General features: G+C 46.6%; 1 protein-coding gene across 13 annotated transcripts in view; it reads left to right on the forward strand.

Annotated features, from left to right (window-relative positions):
* Positions 1–9,887: 9,887 nt before the first annotated feature.
* The window catches only part of MTSS1 (MTSS I-BAR domain containing 1), a 162,600-nt gene continuing 152,779 nt past the window's right edge, over positions 9,888–19,708 (forward strand). For 12 of the 13 annotated variants that reach the window (XM_068983781.1, XM_068983774.1, XM_068983785.1 and 9 more), the window contains exon 1: positions 10,393–10,935. In XM_068983781.1, the coding sequence (XP_068839882.1) occupies positions 10,864–10,935 (72 nt within the window). In that variant the 5' untranslated portion in view covers positions 10,393–10,863. Of the gene's footprint in view, positions 9,965–10,392; positions 10,936–19,708 lie in introns of those variants that run through there. The other variant, XM_068983777.1, reaches the window with a different exon arrangement.

Genomic DNA, 19,708 nt, shown 5'->3' on the forward strand with positions numbered 1-19,708 from the left:
AGCTTTTCTTTCAAGGAGTAAGCGTCTTTTAATTTCATGGCTGCAGTCACCATTTGCAGTGATTTTGGAGCCCCCCAAAATAAAGTCTGTCACTGTTTTCATTGTTTCCTCATCTATTTGCCATGAAGTAATGGGATCGGATGCCATGATCTTAGTCTTCTGAATGTTGAATTTTAAGCAAACTTTTTCACTCTCCTCCTTCACTTTCATCAAAAGGCTCTTTAGTTCTTAGCTTTCTGCCATCAGGGTGGTGTCATCTGCACATCTGAGGTTATTGATATTTTTCCCGGCAATCTTGATTCCAGCTTGTGCTTCATCCAGACCAGGGTTTCTCATAATGTACTCTGCATAGAAGTTAAATACGAAGGTGACAATATACAGCCTTGACATATTCCTTTCCCGATTTGGAACCAGTCTGTTGTTCCAAGTCCAGTTCTAACTGTTGCTTCTTGACCTGCATACAGATTTCTCAGGAGGCAGGTCAGGTGGTCTGGTATTCCCATCTCTTGATGAATTTGTTATGATCCACAAAGTCAAAGGCTTTGGTGTGGTCAGTAAACCAGAAATAGATGTTTTTTGAGCTCTCTTGCCTTCTCAATGATCCAATGGATATTGGCAATTTGATCTCTGGTTCCTCTGCCTTTTCTAAATCCAGCTTGAACATCTGGAAGTTCACGGTTCACATACTGTTGAAGCCTGGTTTCGAGAATTTTGAGCATTACTTTACTATGGGAGGGATTGGGGGCAGGAGGAGAAGGGGACAATCGAGGATGAGATGGCTGGATGGCATCACTGACCTGATGGACATGAGTCTGAGTGAACTCCAGGAGTTGGTGATGGAAAGGGAGGCCTGGCGTGCTGCGATTCTTGGGGTCGCAAAGAGTCGGACACGACTGAGTAACTGAACTGAATTGAACTTACTAGCGTGTGAGATGAGTGCAATTGTGCTGTAGTTTGAGCATTCTTTGGCATTGCTTTTCTTCGGGATTAGAATGAAAACTGACCTTTTCCAGTCCTGTGGCCACTGCTGAGTTTTCCAAATTTTCTGGCATATTGAGTGCAGCACTTTCACAGCATCATCTTTTACGATTTGAAATAGCTCAACTGGAATTCTATCACCTCCACTAGCTTTGTTCATAGTGATGCTTCCTAGGGCCCACTTGACTTCACATTCCAGGATGTCTGGCTCTAGATGAGTGATCACACCATCATGGTTATCTGGATCATGAAGATCTTTTTTGTATAGTTTTGTGTATTCTTGCCACCTCTTCTTAATATCTTCTTCTTCTGTTAGGTCCATACCATTTCTGTCCTTTATTGAGTCCCTCTTTGCATGAAATGTTCCCTTGGTATCTCTAATTTTCTTGAAGAGATCTCTAGTCTTTTCCATTCTATTATTTTCCTCTATTTCTTTGCATTGATCACTTAGGAAGGCTTTCTTATCTCTCCTTGCTATTCTTAGGAACTCTGCATTCAAACAGGTATATCTTTCCTTTTCTCCTTTGCCTTTAGCTTCTCTTCTTTTCTCAGCTATTTGTGAGGCCTTCTCAGACAACCATTTTGCCTTGTTGCATTTCTTTTTCTTGGGAATGGTCTTGATCCCTGTCTCCTGTACAATGTCACGAACCTCCATCCATGGTTTTTCAGGCACTCTGTCTATCAGGTCTAATCCCTTGAATCTATTTGTCACTTCCACTGTATAATCATAAGGGATTTGATTTAGGTCACACCATGAATGGTCTAGTGGTTTTCCCCACTTTCTTCAAGTCTGAATTTGGCAATAAGGAGTTCATGATCTGAGCCACAGTCAGCTCCCAGTCTTATTTTTGCTGACTGTATAGAGTTTCTCCATCTTTGGCTCCAAAGAATATAATCAATCTGATTTTGGTGTTGACCATCTGGTTATGTCCACCTGTACAGTCTTCTCTTGCGTTGCTGGAAGAGGGTGTTTGCTATGACCAGAAGAATGGAGGTGAACAAACTCTCCTCGGCAAACTAGGGGTCCTGCTTCTGTTGGGGTTTGGTCCCTGCAGGGCAGGTTGGCTGCCTCACTCTGCTGAAGCCGACAGCTCCTACCAGGTGGCCCTCTCTGTGCGGCTGCAGGCTCCAGCCCTCCTTGCCTTTCAGTCCCAGGAGTGGCCATGGCATCCTGCCTTGGCCCCCGGAACTGCATAGTCCCACTGGTTTCCTTCAGCCCTGCCCGTGTCTCTTTCTTAAACTTCCTCCATTTTCAGTTGCACTGGGCCATCTGTTTCCTGCCAGTACCCTGCTGATACAAAACCCCAGATAAACAGCCTGAAAGAGAAATTTGACAAGGAAAAGTGTGGTCAGCACAGTGATACCACTATCTCTTCCAAAAGGCCGTTGTACCAACCCTCCTTCAGCTTCTGCAGATGGTGGTTAACCCTGATAGTAAGTTCTGATAATAAGTGATTTTACTATACTTTCCAGGAGCAAGGATGGTCAGTAAAAACAGTTTAATTTTTTATTATTGTAAGTTTTTTTTTTAACCACTTTGAAGGAAATGAGTATACAGCAGAAATTACAATTTTTCAGTATGAGAATATATATATTTATTGAGTTTATCTTGTTCAGAATGTAATGTGCTACCTAAATCTGAGGATTTATGTATTTCATCAACTGCGGAAAATTCTCACCCAATGTCTCTTGAAATATCGGTTTCCCTGTCTCCTCTTTCTCTAACTTTAAGCTTTATTCTCTTTATGTCCTTGTCTCCTAACCTCTTTTTTTTCTATTTTCTACTTTTTTATTTCTATGTGCTTTCTTCTGATCTTTCTGATCAAAAACTCTCTTTTCAGTTCTAACCTGTCCTAACCTGTCCTCACAAAGTTCAAATACACATGGTAGTTTCAATGATTTTAGTTTTTATTACCAGGCAGTCAACGTAATTCTTCCACAGTGCTTTTCCTCTTTTCAGAAAAGAGGAAAAGCGTGTTGTGCTTTTGTTTCCTCCTTTATTTCAACCATGTTAGATATATTATCTCTCAGACTCTTGGGTTATCTTTAACTCTTGTGGGTTACATCTTGATATTAGTTATGTCCGCTGACTCTTTTGTTAAAATTTTATTTCTTTGTGTCTGGCTTTAGTTGCGGCACGTGGGGTCTTTGCTGAGTCATGTGGGCTCTTTCCTTGTGGCACACACACTCTCTAGCTGTGCTGTGTGGGCTCAGTAGTTTCAGCACTTGGCCTTAGTTGCTCTGAGGCATTGGGAATCTTAGTTCCCCGACTCAGGGACTGAACCCATGTCCCCTGCATTGCAAGGTGGGAAGTCCCTGTCTGCTGACTCTCGATCTATTCCTTTATGTAACGTATACTTTTGAATTCTGAACTCATTCCAGGGCCTTTATGTGTGGGAATCCTATGAGGACTTGATTGAAAGTGGGTTCTCTCCGAGCCATTTCGCTGTTGCTTCTGCTGGGTTACTCAGGATCATTTTAGGCCAGTAACAAGTTTTCACAGTAATTCTTATGTTGGGCATTTTGGATCTATTCAAGGTAAAACAAATTCAAACTCCAAACACAGCTGTGATGCAGGCCCCTGGTTGCACATTCTCATTGTACACTTTTCGGCCCCCTCCCCAGAGCCTGAACCAAGGCTATCACACTTTGCATCGGCTACCTCTCCTACTAGGCACAGTGCTTCCTGGTCCACCTGTCCTTGAAGCTGTGCCATTGTGGGGGGTGGTTGCAGGAGGGAGGGGGCTTTCTGACTCTGAAGAGGGCTCTCAGTTATGCATCCTTCATACATGGAGGATGTATTGGTCCAGGGGCTCTTTTTCTGATCCCCTTTTGTGGGTGAACATCTGGGCCCCTGGATTACTGAAACCAAGGGCTCCTCCCAGGGCTATGGAGGCATCAGCTCCACATATTCTCTGCTGGTTGTTATCTTCCTCTTTGCTTCCAGCCTCTGAGGACTTCCTTTCTTTCATACCAGCTCTGCCCTGTATTTGAAAGGATTCTGGTTACATTGTACCTTGAGTGTCTTCATGGCTATAGCTGGAGGGCTTTCAGGTTATAGAATCTGCCTCTCTACAAAAACTGGAAGTCACCTTTTCAGACTGTTTATATCACAAAATGTTGGGTTTTGTGTAATGTGTAATATTTTCCATTTCTAGGTCAACTCAGATGCCTCTGATTGATTAAAAATAATTAGACGGTTTTTCAATTGCCTCGCATGGTATGTTAAAGGTAGGGTGTTCTCAAATAATATGCTTCTCATCTTCTTTTATTGCTACTGTAACCAGAACTCATATATTACATACAAAATGTTCCTTTGTCTCATCAGAGTTGTGTGGAACAGAAAAAGCTAAGCTTCAGAAGAAGAAGTGATCAGGCTTGGGACACTCTTGTTCTAAAAATGCAATGGGGATATCAGCTCCCCTGGGAGCCCTGATCTCAATATGATGGCTACTCGGAAGCCAGGTTGGTAGTCAGCAGGCATTTGGGAGAATATAAATAAGGAGAAGGATGTCAGAGGCCCCTATATGCCAGTTGTTGTACTGTACCATTGTATTTTTCAAGATACTATACCATAAGATTTAAAGCATTTTCTGTATTTTTTATGTTTGTTTTTTATGTATGTATTATTTTTGTAAAAAGTATTATTAACCTATTGCAGTACGGTACTATGGAGCCGATTGTGTTACTTGGGTACCCAGGCTAACTTTGCTGGACTTACGTACAAGTTGGACTTAAGAATGTACAGACTTATGGACACGACTGGGTAGGGGGAAGGAAGGAGAGGGTGGGATGTATGCAGAGAGTAACTCCAGATATTATAGTATGTAAAATAGATAACCAATGGGAATTTGCTGTATGACTCAGGGAACTCAAACAGGGCTTGGTAAGAACTTAGAGGGGTGGGAGGGATGCTCAAGTGGGAGGGGATATGGGTAAACCTATGGCTGATTCATGTTGATGTTTGATAGAAACCAACACAATACTGTAAAGCAATTATTCTTCAGTTAAACATAAGCTTTAAAAAAATGTTAAAAAAAAAAAAAAGAAAAAGAGTGTGCTCCTAGAACAGAGCTTGTTCATATGTAGGGAAATTACTGTATTTGATTCCATGACCAGAAGCTGCACACTGGTCTCCAGGCGAGTTTCTAAAAACAGGGAAATTTTAAAATATTTTGATTTGGGCAAACTTCTCATCAAGCTCCAAGCTTTCAGCTCTACCAGAAGGACTGGAATATGTGGAAATTCAGGGCCCACCTTCCCCATTTGGCCTTGGACTGGGGAGCAGCTGGACTTAGAAGGAGAGCTTGCTCTTCAGAGCTTGACAGTCTCCCTGACCAGGTGAACTTCCACCTGGCCTGCTTCACTCAGGTGTGCTGCCTGACCCCTGTGGGCATGGGCTTGTGACCCTACTGTTCCAGTATTATTTGGCCTGGCAGCCAATCAGTCCATGAAGTGAGACCTTCTTTCATGAGTTTCCTGCCCCTGTGACACGTTCTGCACACTGAGGTTACATTTGAGTGTCTCCCAGGCCACCGTCCACAAACACATCCCAAACATCTCAAGGTGAGTCATTGCCACAGATATGACTTGTTGACTCTTGCTTGTTTCATTTTCAAAAGGGGCTCTGACTCTACGTTTGAGACAGTTTGATATACCGCATGCGTGCAAAGTTCCTTCAGTCGTGTCCGACTCTTTGTGATGCTATGGACAGTGGCCTGCCAATCTCCTCTGTCTATGGGATTCTCCAGGCAAGAATACTGGAGTGGGTTGCTATGCCCTCTTCTAGGGGATCTTCCTGACCGAGGGATTGAATTCACATTTCCGACTCCTGCATTGTAGGTGATTCTTTACGACTGAGCCACCAGGGAAGCCGTGAATGTACTGACAACTCCTCAGCTTTTCAAGGGATTTGGTGGCTCTGGCCTCATAAAGAGTTCTGCTTAGAGGTCATGAGAGTGAGCTTAAACCAATTTTATTTCATAGAAGAGCTGTGCTAATGATTAATATGTGTTAATAACTTGAAAATTCCCTGGCGCTCTAGTGCTTATGCCCTCACGCTTCCACTGTAGGGGGCCTGGGGTTCGATTCTTAGTCAGGGAACTAAGATTCTGCATGCTTCATGGCCAAAATCTTTTAAAAATATTAATAACTAGCCTTTATTGACTACTTACTATGTGCCAAGTATTAGACAAAGTAATGCCATTCAGGCCTCATATAGCCTTAATGCCTTGTATTTCCGTGATCTGTTTTACAGATGAGGAAACTGAGGCACAGAAAAGGATGAAGAGCCAGAATTCAAAGCCAGGCAGTCTGTTTCTGAGCCTATCCACTCAACCACCTCGCACAGCTCCCTCTAATGCAAAGGCTCCTCACAAGGGTCAGGGGTTTTACTAACATTGCCTGAAGTCTCACAGCAAACTGAGGGCCTCACATAAAATCTAGTCGCACACTAGAATCAGCTGAGAAGGCTGTAAACCACACCTAGGCCTGGAGCAAATACCATAATGGGTTATCATCTGGGGACTCAATGAAGAGTGATGGAGAAGAGCTGCACTCTCCTTGTACTGTTTTTGTACCTCTGAAGTTTCATCAAAATTGTTTTTAAAAAGTGAAAGTAACTAAAGAACCGAGTAGGACAATATTAACTGACCTGGAGGGATTTCTCCAGGAATTGTTGATAGCAAGAGGTGCTAATAAGAGTGTTACTTACAAGATCCAGAAATGTGCTTGTGTGTGTGTGTGTGTGTGTGTGTGTGTGTGTGGTGTGTGATGTTATCTCATTTATGTAAGGCAAATAGTGACAAGATACACACATACACACACGCCTATACATCCTTTTAAGAAGATGGAATGAAATCTGTATGATACATTAAAAAAATTCTGGATCCCAGTCCCCAGAGACTGTAGTTATTTAGAGGTAGGACCTGGGCATGGGTATCTTCTGTTCAATTTCCTTAGATCAGGGTTCTTAAATTTGCTGTACATTAGACTTGTCTGGGAGACTTTAAAGTCCTGAGGCCCAGGCCATAGACCAGTTAAGTCAGGCTCCTGTGGGAGTGGAGCCCAGGCATGGGTGTTTTAAAATTCCCCCATGGCATGTCAATTGCCAAGTTTGAGAACCACGCCAGGCCCTTGTGCAGCTCATGCACCTAAGGCTAGGACTCACGTCTGGGAGGGAAGGGAACTGTGGTGTGAGGCATTACAGGGTAATAGGCCCATGGGTTAGGAACTCCCAAGAGGCTGGCTGCAGAGATCATACAGTGTCCCCGAGGTCACAGAGCCAGGAGATGGTGGTGCACACCCTAGTCCAAGGAGGGTGATGGCACTGCTTGGGGAAGACTTCCTTGCCTTCCCAACTCTCCTTCCCAAGATCAGGGGAGTTGAAATTCCTCCAGTAGATTCATTACTTTGTGTTCCTCCTCCTAAGAGTTATTAAAAAACAAGCAAATACTCCTGGGATGAATTGCATGTTAATAAAATCTTGATGCCTGCTCAGTGACTGTTGGGTGTTTTGAAGACAGAAAAACTTAGAGGGATGCTCAAACATGGGGGAAAGCATGTCATGTAGGGGGTGTCAGTCTGACTTTGTTATTTTCCTGCTCATAATCCCTCCGTTTCTCAGACTCACCTTATTAAAAATTCCAAGTGTTGCTGTCTCACCTCTAGGCTTTTCCTGCCTTGTGGAAACTCCCAGACTCCCTCTCAAGGTGATTTGGGATGGTTCACTTAGTTGTGAAAGACAAGGGCCTGCCTCTCAGATCCGTGGCCAGCGTAGAGCCAAAGAATAAGGAGGAAAAGAGGTGAGCTTTGGGAAACATCGCTCAAGTTGGGGCTTTGGGGGCATCTAAATGCAGGCATGTGGCAGGAAAGCCGGCTGGAGGGTCCTTGGGCTTAGGCGTGGGGCTCTAGCCCAGGAGGGTTGGAGACTGGGTAGAAGGAACACCTCAGGCATGGGAGTCAGCCATCCACAGCTGGAGTCCTGCCTGCCACTTTCCAACAGTAAAATAAAGGCTCGATTGACCACCTTCTTCTCAAGTCTGTGGTGATGATTAGATATAATACAGGTAAAACACCTAGACTGTGTACAGTAGGCCTTCAGCCATGTCAGTGGGACAGCATGCCAACATCATAGGCTTGCGACATGCACTCTGGGATCAGGCTGAGAATGACCCTTGACCTGGTCCCTACTTCTTTCTCAAATTTTATTTCATTGTGGTAGGAACGCTTCACATTTGATCTACCCGTCTGACAGATTTTAAAGTGTACAATATGGCATGGTTAATTATAAGCAGTGTTGTGCAACAGACCTCTGGAAGTTGTTCGTCCTGCATAGCTGAGATTTCATGATCATTGATTAGAAACTCCCCATGCCCCCACCCCCAGCTCCTGGTGACCAGCATTCTTATCTCTCCAATTTGATGAGCTTGACAAGTTTACACACTTCATATGAGTGGAATTGCGAACTATTTGTCCTCTGACTTAGCTGTGTCTTGTCACTTAGCATAATGTCCTCGGTCTAATCCATGTTGTCCCATAATGCAGGATTTCCTTCTTTTAAAAGGTTAGTTTATTTATTTTTATCTTTTGGCCTCGAGGTATATGGGATATTTCCCTGACCAGGGATTGAATCTGCACCCCCTGCATTGGCAGCATAGAGTCAGGGAAATCCTGGGATTTCCTTCCTTTTTAAGGTTAATGTCTCATTGTGTGTACAGACTACATTTTCTTTATCAGTTTAACTGTCATGGACATTTAGGTTGTTCCCACATCTTGGCTATTGTGAACAGTGCTGCAGTGAATCTATTTCTGTTGATGAGATTTATTGAGTGCTTATTTACTATAGGCCAGGAACCAGTCTAAATGCTTTATGTATAACAGTGCAGGTAAAACTCAGAACAGCCCTATACGGTTGATGCTCCCTTTATCCCCATTTGCAGGTGAAGAAACTGAGGCCCATTTAGTATGGCCAAAGCGCATACCATGAATTGGTTTTCACCCGGAGCTTGAACCCAGGCAATCTGGCCCTACAAGCAGTGATTCTGATATACTGATAGTATTGAAATCATAATAATGATAATGATCAAAAGCAAACTATGTGTCAAGGTTATTGGCAAGGTGAAGATGAGAGTTATGCATCCAAGCGACCTTGGGGACAGGATCCAGGGGGTTGCCCAAGAGATGAGCTAATTCTAGCAGTAACACTCATGACTTGGGGAACAGGGGTGGAGAGAGACGATGACTAAGAATGGGGCAGGGTGGCCCAGAGGAAAATTATCTTCTACAGCTCCATGCATCGCTTTGGTTCACGCAGTTTTCAAAGCCAGATCTTTTCCTAGTCCTGAGTCTGCTAGGAGCCTGTACAGCATTTTGCAGACAGTTTCTTTTGTTACCCTCTCCCACCTTTCCTCCTGCTTTGCGCTTCAAACAAGGGAACAGCCCAGGCCTGAGGGCTTGTTTTCAGGTCTTTGCAAATCTACTCATTTGACTCCCCTCCTCCTTGTCTATTTGGTGTTGATCTAAATGACAGATCTGGTTGCGTGGTTAGGCGGTGGAGTTCGGAAAACAAACCACCAGCTCCCAAATCAACCTGAGTCCTTTGGTACCATTTCCAGGTTAAAACTCCCAGCGGGGCTCTCTGCAGTAACACCACCACCCGGATGTTCTCAGAGCGCTTGAAAAACCACCGCCCAAGTCAGGGGCAGTCAGTAATTTCCATAAACTGACGAGCAGGACACAGAAGCGCAATGCCATTTATTTTGCAATAGCAAAATCAATACACTTTCCCATAATCCTGCAACTTACTGAACTCGGCATCTCGCTGCAGGATACGCCCCCGAACTCTCCCTAATTACGTATTTGGCTGTTTGCAATAGTGACTTGGCTCTGCAGTCCTGATAGCAGAGAACGGGCCTCTTAGAAGCCTGCAGCAGCAACAGCAGTAGCGGCAGTTTTCCCGCCCTACCGAGCGCTCCCTAGTTGCAAGGTACTGCGCTAATCGTGCCACCGTGCAAGTCCCCGAGGCCGACGGCTGCACCCTCCGTGCCGGGCGCTCGCAGCCATTGTGGTGTGGGCGCTCGACCAGCCGCGTGCTGACACTCCCTCTCGGCTCTGCGACCCGCGGCCCAGGGGAGGCGGGGGCGGGTGCTCGGCGGAGGAGGCTCCCGCGGGGATTGGATCTTCCTCGCACAGCCCGCGCGCCTGCCGGCTCTATTCTGCGGCCGGCGCCCCACGCGCCTCCCGGGCACGCGCTCCCAGCCCCGCCCGCGTGCGGCGGCCGCGCGGCCCCGTACGCGCGCCCTCCCCGCGGACGCAAGGCCGCGAGCGCGCGTGCGCCTCTGCGAACGTCCGCAAGAGCCGAGCTGTAGCGAGCGCTGGGGCTGGGCGCGCAGGACAGAAAAGGAGGCGGCGGCCGCGGCTGCTAGCAACAGATCAGGGCTCCGCGAGCAGACCCGATCTGCTCTTGGGCGATTTTTTTTTTGTTTCATTTCAGAAACATCAGTTAAATTAGAAAATCTTGCATTTTGAAATGGCGCTGGCCCCTGGTCAGCGGGCGATTTTCTCTGCTTCAAGATGGGCTTTGCCGTTTCTGTCGTGGGCACCAGTGGTGGCCTGATTGTCAGTCTTCTCCGGGCATTTTTAAGGCCAGGAGCGGAGCGCTGCCTGTAGGCGCCCTACGGAGCGGGTTGGCTTTAAAAATATTTTAGTATTATTTTGGGCAGAGAACAGTCGATCTCGGGCATTTCGTCCTCTTTGCAGAAGAGGCTGCGAGTCGGAGGTGGGTCACTCGGACGGTGAAATTCCTCCCGGGGTGAGAGATCCCCGGCCCCGCGCACAGTCCAGGCGGCTCCAAGTGTGTGTCCTGCCCCTGCTCGCGCCGGGAAAATGGAGGCTGTGATTGAGAAGGAATGCAGCGCGCTCGGAGGCCTCTTCCAGACCATCATTAGCGACATGAAGGTAGGACGCCGGGTGAGCGGCTGCGGCCGCCGCTGCGCTCTGACCTCTCCGCGCGTCTTCGCCTCCGCCCCGGGCCAGCCGCCCGGCCCTTGCCTGCGCCGTGGCCGCCGGCCACCTGCGAGAGCGCTCCGGCCCGGGTGTCACCTGCTCACCCGGGGCGCCGCTCTGGGTTCTGCTGGGTCACCGAGCGGACGGCTTCTCTTGGTGGGGGCGAGGGGTGGGTGGGGAGCGGTATCTGATGGTCCCTGCCCGCTCCCGCTCATTGTCCCAGGGGACCGCATCATCTCATTTCCCTGGGGGCCCGGGGCCCTGGCTCCAAGTTTTCCATTGTCTGTCGCTGGTCTGAGTGTCTGCGACCCGCAGGGGGTGGATGCTTGGGCGGACACCTGATTCCCTGGGGTACGGGAGCGGGCGCCTGGCGCGGTGGTGGGGAGAGGGGAGGGGCTCTGCCCAGCTGTGAGAAGGAGCCCCCCAGCCCGAGAGACTGGGAGGGAGACCTCCTTCTCGCTCGTGGGCTTTCAGGTCCACCTGGGGGCGATCTGAGCAAATTAGGTATTAATTAGGCTCTTCCAAAGCTGGTTAGGGTTTGCGTGCCTCCCTCGGCCCTCCCCTGGGGCGTGGAGCAGAAGTTCCCAGAGCAGTCTTGCGGGAGACCCCACGTCCCCAGACTGAGGCTCCCAGCCCGAAGGCGGGACTGGGGCATCTTAAACAACTGTATCCCCGACCCGCCTAACACGCAGACACCAGGTTTTCTCTTGGAAGGATTGTGAAGACTGTGTGTGTGTGTGCGTGTGTGTGTGTGTGTGTGTGTGTGCGCGCGTGTGCGCGCGTGCCCGCCCGCGCGTGAGTGTGTGTGATGGGGGCGGGGAACAACACCCAGGCTTTTTCCTGCGAAGGGTGGGACTGGGGATAACCTGATCCTTGAATGTGGATTTTCTGTGCATAGAGATAGACCAAGGCCCTGTGTTACTTACTAATCTAAAGGAAATATAACCAGCCGCGCGAGCTGGCTGGAGGTGGGAATTGGGGGCGGTGGGGGGAATTTTTTTTTTTCATGTGTATTTAGGGAGCTTCTCTTTGGCTCTAGCCCAGCCCCAGTTTGCCTCAACAGATCCGGGGAGGTGGTGTTTAATTAAAAGCTCTGCTTCCAAAACGAGTGGGCAGGTTTGGAAAGCTGTGCAGCGAGTGGGTGTGGACAGCCCCTCTTCAGCCGCTGCCTGCACGTCTGGAGGTGCTTTTGTCTGTTGAAATGTAAGGTTTGGAGAGGGTTTCCGCCTGGGAGATGGACTTTGGGAAGGAATGCTCAGCTGTCATGGCCTGTTTTCTCCTCTTAGCACCAACTGCCACCTCACCCAGGGTGAACTTTGCCAAGGTGCCTGCGTCCTGGTCTGGTCCATTTTGAAATCCTCCTGCAGAGCCTGTGCCTTTTGTCAGAAATTGACATTCGTGGAGCATTCTGTTCAGCGACCTCGCTTGCCCAGGAATGCCTCTAATCCAGCCCCTTGGAATTAGATGGATTATGTCCTGTTCAAAGACAGCCCTTTCATTCCTTTGCCCCCAACCCCCATTGAATAATTGAGACAAAGCTTGGTTCCCTCTGTGGACTCTGGGATATTTCTTAAGTGAAATCTACAGGCCTTGTAATCAAACAAGATTTGGTTGAAGGCACACGTGGATTATGATCACCAGGGGAAGAATTTGAGATGGGTTGGGAGAACTGCTTGTGTGTTTTGGAGGAGAGAAATGGATGTTTCTAGTCCCTTTGTATAACGCGGACCCAGTGACCTAACCCATGTCCCCACTGCAGTCTCAGTGTGTTCACACCTGATTTTTTTCTCCTCTTTGTTCATTAATCCAGAATCCAGGCTCAGTTCTTATGGGTTGGAACCCCAGGCCCTTCGAAAGTAACCCACTTCAGGGCAGGCGCCCATGCTTTCTGCCTGGTGTGTCCTGGCTGCCCTGCAGTGCCTTTTGGCCGGGGATGGGTGCTAACGTGGCATGCTTCTCCTTCCACAAGATTCCAGTTAAAAATAAAGACTTATTTAATACCCTTTGAGTGCTGGATCTATAGTTTGTGGTTCTTGAGCTCTTTCTCTGAATTGAGTCGTGTTTGTTCAACATCCTGTTGGGAAGACATTTATTTTAAAGGTTTATTTTGTTTTGTCAGTCAAAGGTTTTCAAAGTGAAGTGGAGTGGAAGACAAAAACATGCCTTGAGATCTGCAGAATTTCAGACTTTTGGGGAGTAGAGAGATAAGGGAAAAAGGGGGGTTGTCTAATTTCCATGATTGTTTATGCCTAAGACAGTTGCAGAGTGTTTTTCATGGAGTTTTCTTTGGAAAAGACTTCTTCGTGGATTAGAAGGCAGTGACATTTTAAAGGGGAATTTTAAAATTTGGGCATGTAGTGTTGTGTGGTATGCTTATGCATGAAGTTGTCAGCAATAAAAGTCACTTTTTAATATCTGAAGTGGGCTGTCTTTCTAAGGACCTGTTTATCCTCCTTTTTTCTTGAACTCCCACAATACGTTTATGATGCTTGTGGTCCCCTTTCTGTTTGCTGTGAAGGACACATATACGTTTTGGAAGCTCATTTGAAATGCCATCTTGAGAACATTTTTAGGTTATTTTCTCAGAAGTGATGTTAAAGTGGGGTGAGGAAAGGGTAAGGAAAAAAAAATTTTGTTTTAAAGTAGCATTTGATTCTCCAAAATGTACAGCAACACAGGAAGGGAGTCAATTTCCTCTTTGGAGAAAAAAAAAGAAAACAACAAAAAATGGAGTAATTTCAAGGCTTAGCCCCATCCATCTTCCCAAACCAAAGAACCTCAAGACATGGAAAAGCTGGGGAGGATTCTTTCTGCTTTCTTCTAACGATCCTTCATCTGGCTAAGTCCTGGGCTGTCAGGGTGTGCGTTGTATCCTTTTCAGGGGGACGGGAGCAGTGAAGAAACCCTTCGTTTTCTTCCACTGGGATCCCACAGCAGCTGTTAAATAACTTATTGATTCCTTGATGAGAGGAAACCTTGTGTTTTTTCCCTTTCTTCCACCCTACTGTGGTGGTCACTAATGAATGGTGGTGTGCAAAATCGCTTACTGGCTGCCTTTCCACATAAATCAAGTCATCTGATGTGAGCTGGTCCCAGAGGGAAGGAGAGACAGGATTCATGTGGCTGGAGGCACGGGCCCATCCGCAGTTCGTCTAGGGGAACTGTAGCTTGGAAGCAACTGTGGAAGGCCAGATGACTGACTTCTGGTGTTTCAACCCTGTTGACTAAATTAGTTGATCCTGAAATCTTTTTGGAATTTCTCTCCAAGTCCCAAGAAACACAGCTAATGCTTCAAACAGCAGATCTGTGCCATTACTTTCCTTAAAATTGAGCTGTGACACGTAACATTAGTTTCAGGTGTACAGTGAACTGACCTAAGATTTGTATTTGAAAATCTTTTTAGTTAAGTAATTGAACTGGCATGTAGAATTCGGTGATGTTTGGAAAGCTTCTAAGCCCAGGAGACCCTGGCCAAACTTGAGGTCAGTTCACTCTGTTGATGTCTGTCTTTTTTTAATAATTAACTTAGTTAAAAAAACAAGAAGTTGGATGCTAAAATCACATATTTTCCTCTGCTTTGTTGCTCAAGAGTCAGCATGTTAGGAGCTGTGTGGGGCCCGAATGCAGGGAGAACTTTGTACTGGATTGGAGAGTATGTTTGGGGTTATATAATATGACTGGGGGTGAAAGAATACCCAACCCCACCTTGAGTTCCCCACCCACGTCTCACTTTAGACAGGGGTGTCCTGTTACCAGCACCTGTGCTGAGCAGAATAGGGGCCTTGTTCAATTTTCTTCCACTGCCCCCCACCTCTGTTTGCCACCAGTATCCTCCTCTCCTAAATTCTACCTAAAATTAGACCTGCTAAAGGGACTTCTTGAATTCCATGGAAATCTTTTGTGGTTCGAAGACACATCATGCTATTTTCCCTTACTTATCACAAGATCAAGAATGTGAGCAGTGAATCCAGGGCTGGATAATGATTTCAGGGTTTTCTCCGCCACCCCCCACCTCTTACTGTTTTGTTTTGGGGTTGCTGTCAGACAAGAGGCTCACTTCCTCAGGGTTTGTTGAAGGCCTGCTGTGTGGAAGGCCTTTTGCTGGGCGGTGGAGGGGCCAAGGCTGCCCTTCGAGAGCTGCTTGTCCAGTTCAATTCAATATGGTGGCCGTAAAGGAGGGGCTGGTAGTTCAGCCTGGGAAAGGACATTGGTCAGCCCCTGTCGGACTTCCGTTTGACTCTTTCAAAAGAAGGGGAAAAAAAAGTTTTCTCTAGAAAGATACTGAAAGTCCACCCAAGGCCTCCGCCAGTGGCCTGGTCTCTGAGGGAGGTGGGCTGCTCTATAAATGGTGACATGCAAAGACAGACAAGCCAAGCCCTTGTAAAGTACAGATGGGCCCCACATTGCTTTTTCTCTTAGCAAATGGCTGTGTTTGCCCAGGCTTTTACAGCTTCCTCAGTATAGGCCTCTGGGAGAAGGAAGAGAAGTGAAGATGTCATAAAACCGGCAGCAGGGAACTGCCGGGAATGGTGCCTGTTCAGAGATACAGGGTTTGCTCTCTGTAGATCAATCTCCGAGGGTTTTTAGGTGTAATTTTTCTTGTTCCAGTTTGGGAAGAAGTCTTTTTTTTGGTCTTGGTTTGAGCGTCTCTGTGGGGGAGAATCCCTTATACATCATATTTAACCAGATTGTTTAGAACTTGTTTGATTCTATGAACCTTTGTATTCTGAGATCCTAGTTGGTAATGAGTTGAGAGAAGGTCATTCTTAGTCACAGTTTGCATGGAAGGTAGGCTGACTTTGAATTTTGCCCAGTTCAGCGATCACTTAGTTCTTTCTTTTTTCCAATTTTTATTTATATTTTTTAAGAGAGTAATTTTATTTATTTTTTGGCCATGCCATGTGGTATGTGGGATATTCCTGACCAGGGATTGAACCCATGTCCCTTAAGTGGAAGTGTGGAGACTTAACCACTGAACTGCCAGGAAAGTCCCATCATTTAGTTCTTATGAGAGTAACGTGTACTCACAGTCCTACAGTATTGATCAAGCATTGGTGTCGTCACAAGTGTTGAGCTTGATGCTGTATTTTCAGCAAGTAAAGATACAGGGTCCCTAGTTCAGTTTGTATTTCAGAGAGACAGTGAACAATTTTTTGCTACAAGTATGTCCCATGCATACTCTGCTGCTGACCTTTTGGCCTTCAAAATCTTTTTGCCTCTTGGGGTAGAGAGAAAGAAAAAACTAAAACAGTGTCAATTTGGCCAGCTCACTTGAGGTCTTTAAAGTGCTTGGAGGGTGAAAAGGTTGAAACTATTGATTCATTAGGCTCTTTATCTGTAATTTTCATCTAGGCCCTTTCCATCTTCCCAGGGATGAGCAAGAGCTGGCCAGATTCCTTCTATAGCAAGACCATTTAGATATTCAAATTGGGTATGGGAAAATGAGATCCTTTTGAGTTTGCCATTACTTCTCGGAACTGCCTTCAGGACACTTTCCCCTAAAACCCACACCTTTGCAAAAACAGAGAAATACCTCTCCCCGAGCCAAACAAAAGCTACAGGGCAGGTTCAGCTGTGTAGGACAGCAGACAGGCCACATATGGGACCCTGAGAGGGAACCGTGATGCCTGAAGCTGTTTAACTCAGATTTTCAGATCGCACTGCTGATATGTCCTTATTAAGTAGCAAACTGGAGAGACAAATGGAATAAATTAATTGGATGAGCACTGAGGAAGCGCATTGTATTTGACTGCCAAGGTTTTCCCTCGAATGAGCTGGAGACTGTGGAAGGGTTCATCTGAGTCTGTATCACGCACACACATACGTGTTACAATCACACCCCCACCCCCCCGCCGCCAAATAAAGCCAACCCCCTCAACATTATTAGTGTTTCCTATATCTTAGCCCAGGGAAGACCTTGGCTTGGGGCTGTGTCATTTGCTGCTTCCCAGTTGAAGATGTTCTGGGGTGCCACCTGGCATACAGGTGCTCTGTGTTTATTTGGGTTACCCTGGTGGCTCAGTGGTAAAGAATCCTTGTGCCAATCAGGAGACTCAGGTTTGATCCCTGGGTCGGGAAGATCCCCTAGAGAAGGAAATGGCAACCCACTCCAGTATTCTTGGCTGGGAAATCCCATGGTCAGAAAAGCCTGGCGGGGCTGCAGTCCATGAGGTCGCAAAAGAGTTGGACAAGACTCAGCCACTAGACAACAGCAACGGTATTTATTGCACGTAGTGAACAGGGGGCTGGAAGGGACTCAGTGAGAATCTAGTATGTGCCAGGATTTCCTGTCATCCTCCTCACATCACCCCCACGTTAAAGTTGAGAAAATTGAGACTTTGAGTTGGTCATTTGTTTAACGCTTTGGTGAAGCAGACTGGCATTCAGACCTTAGTCTATTTGACCCTAAAGCTGGAGCTTTTAGAGCATGCCTAAGGTAGAGAGGGGGCTGTGGATGAGTTTCTAGAAGGCAGCATTTCACTTGCCTGAGTCCCGCAGGAGAACCTAGCAAGGAATCGGGGTCACATAGCAGCTCCTGCAGCCCAGAGCCAGCCTGGGGGTGTGAACCTGAGCTGAGACTCTGGGAGGACTCAGGGCGGAGGGAGCGGAGATGGGGGTGGGAGGCTCCCATCTGGCTGTCACTTTTGTGGAGATGGTTTAATTTGTAATATATCAACATGTTGTGGCTTCCCTGATCCTCCTCCTTACCAGTCTTCTCTGATACAACCTATCTTTCTCTCTCCTCCCCTCCTCCTGGCTTCCTAGAAGGGAAAGTTACCCCCAGTCTTGGCTTCTGTCCTTGTCCCCATACACAGCCCCTATGGTCTTCTCCATGACTGACCAGAGGGCCACCTTTATATGTCCATGGAGCCCATTGGTCCCTGAGGTTGGGTGACTGTGCTTGTCGGTACCCTCAATTACATGAATTAAGTAAATTTACCCAAAGTTCAGTAGCTCCTCAATGAGAACACCTTGCCTTGAATTCACTTTGTGTCCAGCCCTGGAACTCTCTTGTAAAAGGACTTTCTGTATTGAATTATTTCCTTGTCACCCTCCAGTTGGGTTGAGTCGGTCGAGCTGTGGCAAGACTGTGTTTGGGGGAAGTTGATGGAATTCACCAAGAAAACCTCCCTTCTGTGCCGATTTCTTGGCATATATGACCTCCATCATAGTGTCTAAGTGGTTTTTCTTTTCCTGTCTAGTTTAAGTGGGTGGAAGAAAAAAAAAAATCAATGGAGTGCCTTTTGAGCTCTGTGTCTTTTTATTTGCTTTCTTTCCCTTGAAGAATTTGGACAGCAGTGAAAGTATTAGCTGGGTCAGCACCAGCCGCCTCCCAAGTCCTAGAGGTGGATGGTGGGTTTGGCCTGAGCCTCGCTTCCCCACCACCTCCCCCAGGCAGGGGTCTGCAGGGGGCGGAGGGGTGGGTCTGGCCAGAGGAGGAAGAGGCAGTTTTGTGCCCCTTTTGGTAGAACGGACAAGGCTACAGCGATGAATGCGTTGGATTCCTTGGGGGCCGTAAGACACTGATACCTGGGACCCTACTCCCCAGAGGGTCTGATTCAGTACCTCTGGGGTACACCCTGGGCTTTAGAATTTTTTAAAGTACCCCCAGCTATACACAGTCTGAGCACCCTTGACATGTTTTCTCAACCTTGCCTGAGTAAAAGTGTCTTTCCATGGTGACACAGCAATGAGAATCTACTTAACACTACCCAACATCAGGATGGTCAATGTTGTGTATTTACTACAATTAACAAAAATAAATTTATAGTGAAACATTAAAGTGAATAAATTAAAAAAAATAGCAACAGGAAAAAAGCATCTTTAGAATCCTTGGGTGTTTTTAGTTGATCCGTAATAGTCCTGTCCAGTACGATTTTATATTATCATGGAAGTCGTCAGATACACTAAGCACTAGCCTCATGTGACTCTTGAGCACTTGAAGTGTGGCTTGTGCAACCGAGGAACTGATTTTTAAATTTTATTTACTTGCAGTTTGTTTCAAGAGTTATGTGGCTGATGGCTACCATATTGGACAGCATGGATCTATAACATGGCATCCAAGTGAAAACAGTGCTTGCTCAGCAGCACAGCTCCCTGCCCACATCCTATTCATTCTGGCCACACCATTGCCCCTAAACCCCTTCTATGGAAATTCTGGAGCTACTGCTGAACTTGGAGGCAGAGAGGTGGTTTTGTCGCTAAGTCGTGTCCAACTTTTGCCGCCCCATGGACAGAGGAGCCTGATAGTCTACAGTCCATGGGATTCTCCAGGCTAGAACACTGGAGTAGGCTGCCATTCCCTCCTCCACGGGGAGAAGGAAATGGCAGAGAGATTTGGTTTTAAATCCTGTGGGCCAATTTCTTCATCTCTCTGAGCCTCATTTTCCTCTTCTGTGAAATGGGTCTCATAAAGTGCCCATCTTTACAGTGTTGTTTTGGGGATTCTGAAATGAGATCGTATTTGTTAAAGGGCTTTGCACCACGTCTGACTAAGATGTTCGCTGCGGTTAGATTCTGTCTTGCAGATCTGGGAATGAAGTGTTCTGTAGTTTTGAAATCAGTAATTATCTCCACCACTTCTTAGGGCAAACAAGACCCCACCCTTTACTGAGCTGTATTTAGAACTTGCAAATGAAGTTGCAGGAAATGGAGAAGTTGAATTTTTTTTTTTTTTTTTTCCTTCTTACTAGGTATATAAATCACTCCTGAGTTCATTATAACC

The sequence above is a fragment of the Capricornis sumatraensis genome, chromosome 11, assembly GCF_032405125.1.
Source record: "Capricornis sumatraensis isolate serow.1 chromosome 11, serow.2, whole genome shotgun sequence".
Classification (NCBI taxonomy): domain Eukaryota; kingdom Metazoa; phylum Chordata; class Mammalia; order Artiodactyla; family Bovidae; genus Capricornis; species Capricornis sumatraensis.